General features: G+C 42.3%; 1 protein-coding gene across 1 annotated transcript in view; it reads right to left on the bottom strand.

The window, feature by feature from the left end:
• LOC123978379 (cytochrome P450 2K1-like) overlaps window positions 1–984 on the bottom strand; it is a 5,182-nt gene that overhangs the window by 2,785 nt on the left and 1,413 nt on the right. The window contains exon 5 of the mRNA XM_046061628.1: window positions 353–406. Within this exon, the coding sequence (XP_045917584.1) occupies window positions 353–406 (54 nt within the window). The remainder of the gene's footprint in view (window positions 1–352; window positions 407–984) is intronic.

Here is a 984-nt window from a genome sequence, read left to right as displayed (position 1 = left end):
CAGCCCTTTCTTCACCTTCAATAATGTGTTGTAGGGTATCTTAAGGTCGAGTTGCAGCAGATTCCCAAGCAGGGGAAGTGGTTTTGGTCCTGGAGGTTCTTTCCTGATCTCCTGCGAGTTGAAGCTGGAAGAGGAGATGAGGTAGAGAAGCAGCAGGACCACCAGAGCCCCTAACAGGGAGAAAGAGCTGGATGTCTGTACAAACACATCTAATATCTCCATTATTAAAAAATAATCTGCGTCAGTTTGTTGCCACTGCAAGTTCCCTCCCTGCCCTGCTGTCACTCTAAATTGAGAATACGTACTGACCAAAGATCAGAACAAATACAAACACTCTCTTCAATCATTCTAGGTCAGTGTTCTGTGAAGTTAAATATTTAAGCACTTTAACAGTTTGGTAAACTTCCTGGTAAAGTTTTTACTGGACAGGTTAACAATGACTAAAGACTCACTCATTTGAAGGTTTACAGCAATGTTGCGTCTTTGTGCCCCAATTTGTATTATATTTGAGTAAGGTATTTACACTGCACATTTCACATAATTACAGCAACTCCATAAACTTAGTGTTGCACTTACATAAACACAGAACAGTGAATTTTCAAAGTATGTTGTGAAAATTGACCTCTGGACTTTTGGTCCCTAGTACGATAACAGACACTCTGTGCCTCCATTTGCACCATAAAACAAGCCAAACGTGCAGAACAATCTGGTCTTATCCAAAATGATGAAGATCAAAGAGTGGGAACAATTTTCTGATTCAACATCTGATTTTTTTTTTGGGAACCCATTCATTTGCTTCATGACAACATTACTAGACTAGAGCCTGAGGCCACTGACATCAAGATGAGAAAGCTCCTCACAATGCATGGAGGGTTTCACCCCAAATCCAGCACCCTGAGACTGTACACCAAGCGTAGCGAGGGAGGCCGAGGGCTAGTGAGTGCCAAGACCACTGTCCAGGATGAAACGACAAAGATCCAGGAG

The sequence above is a fragment of the Micropterus dolomieu genome, linkage group LG10 (genome assembly GCF_021292245.1).
Source record: "Micropterus dolomieu isolate WLL.071019.BEF.003 ecotype Adirondacks linkage group LG10, ASM2129224v1, whole genome shotgun sequence".
Classification (NCBI taxonomy): Eukaryota; Metazoa; Chordata; class Actinopteri; order Centrarchiformes; family Centrarchidae; genus Micropterus; species Micropterus dolomieu.
This window is presented reverse-complemented; position numbering and strand designations above follow the sequence as displayed.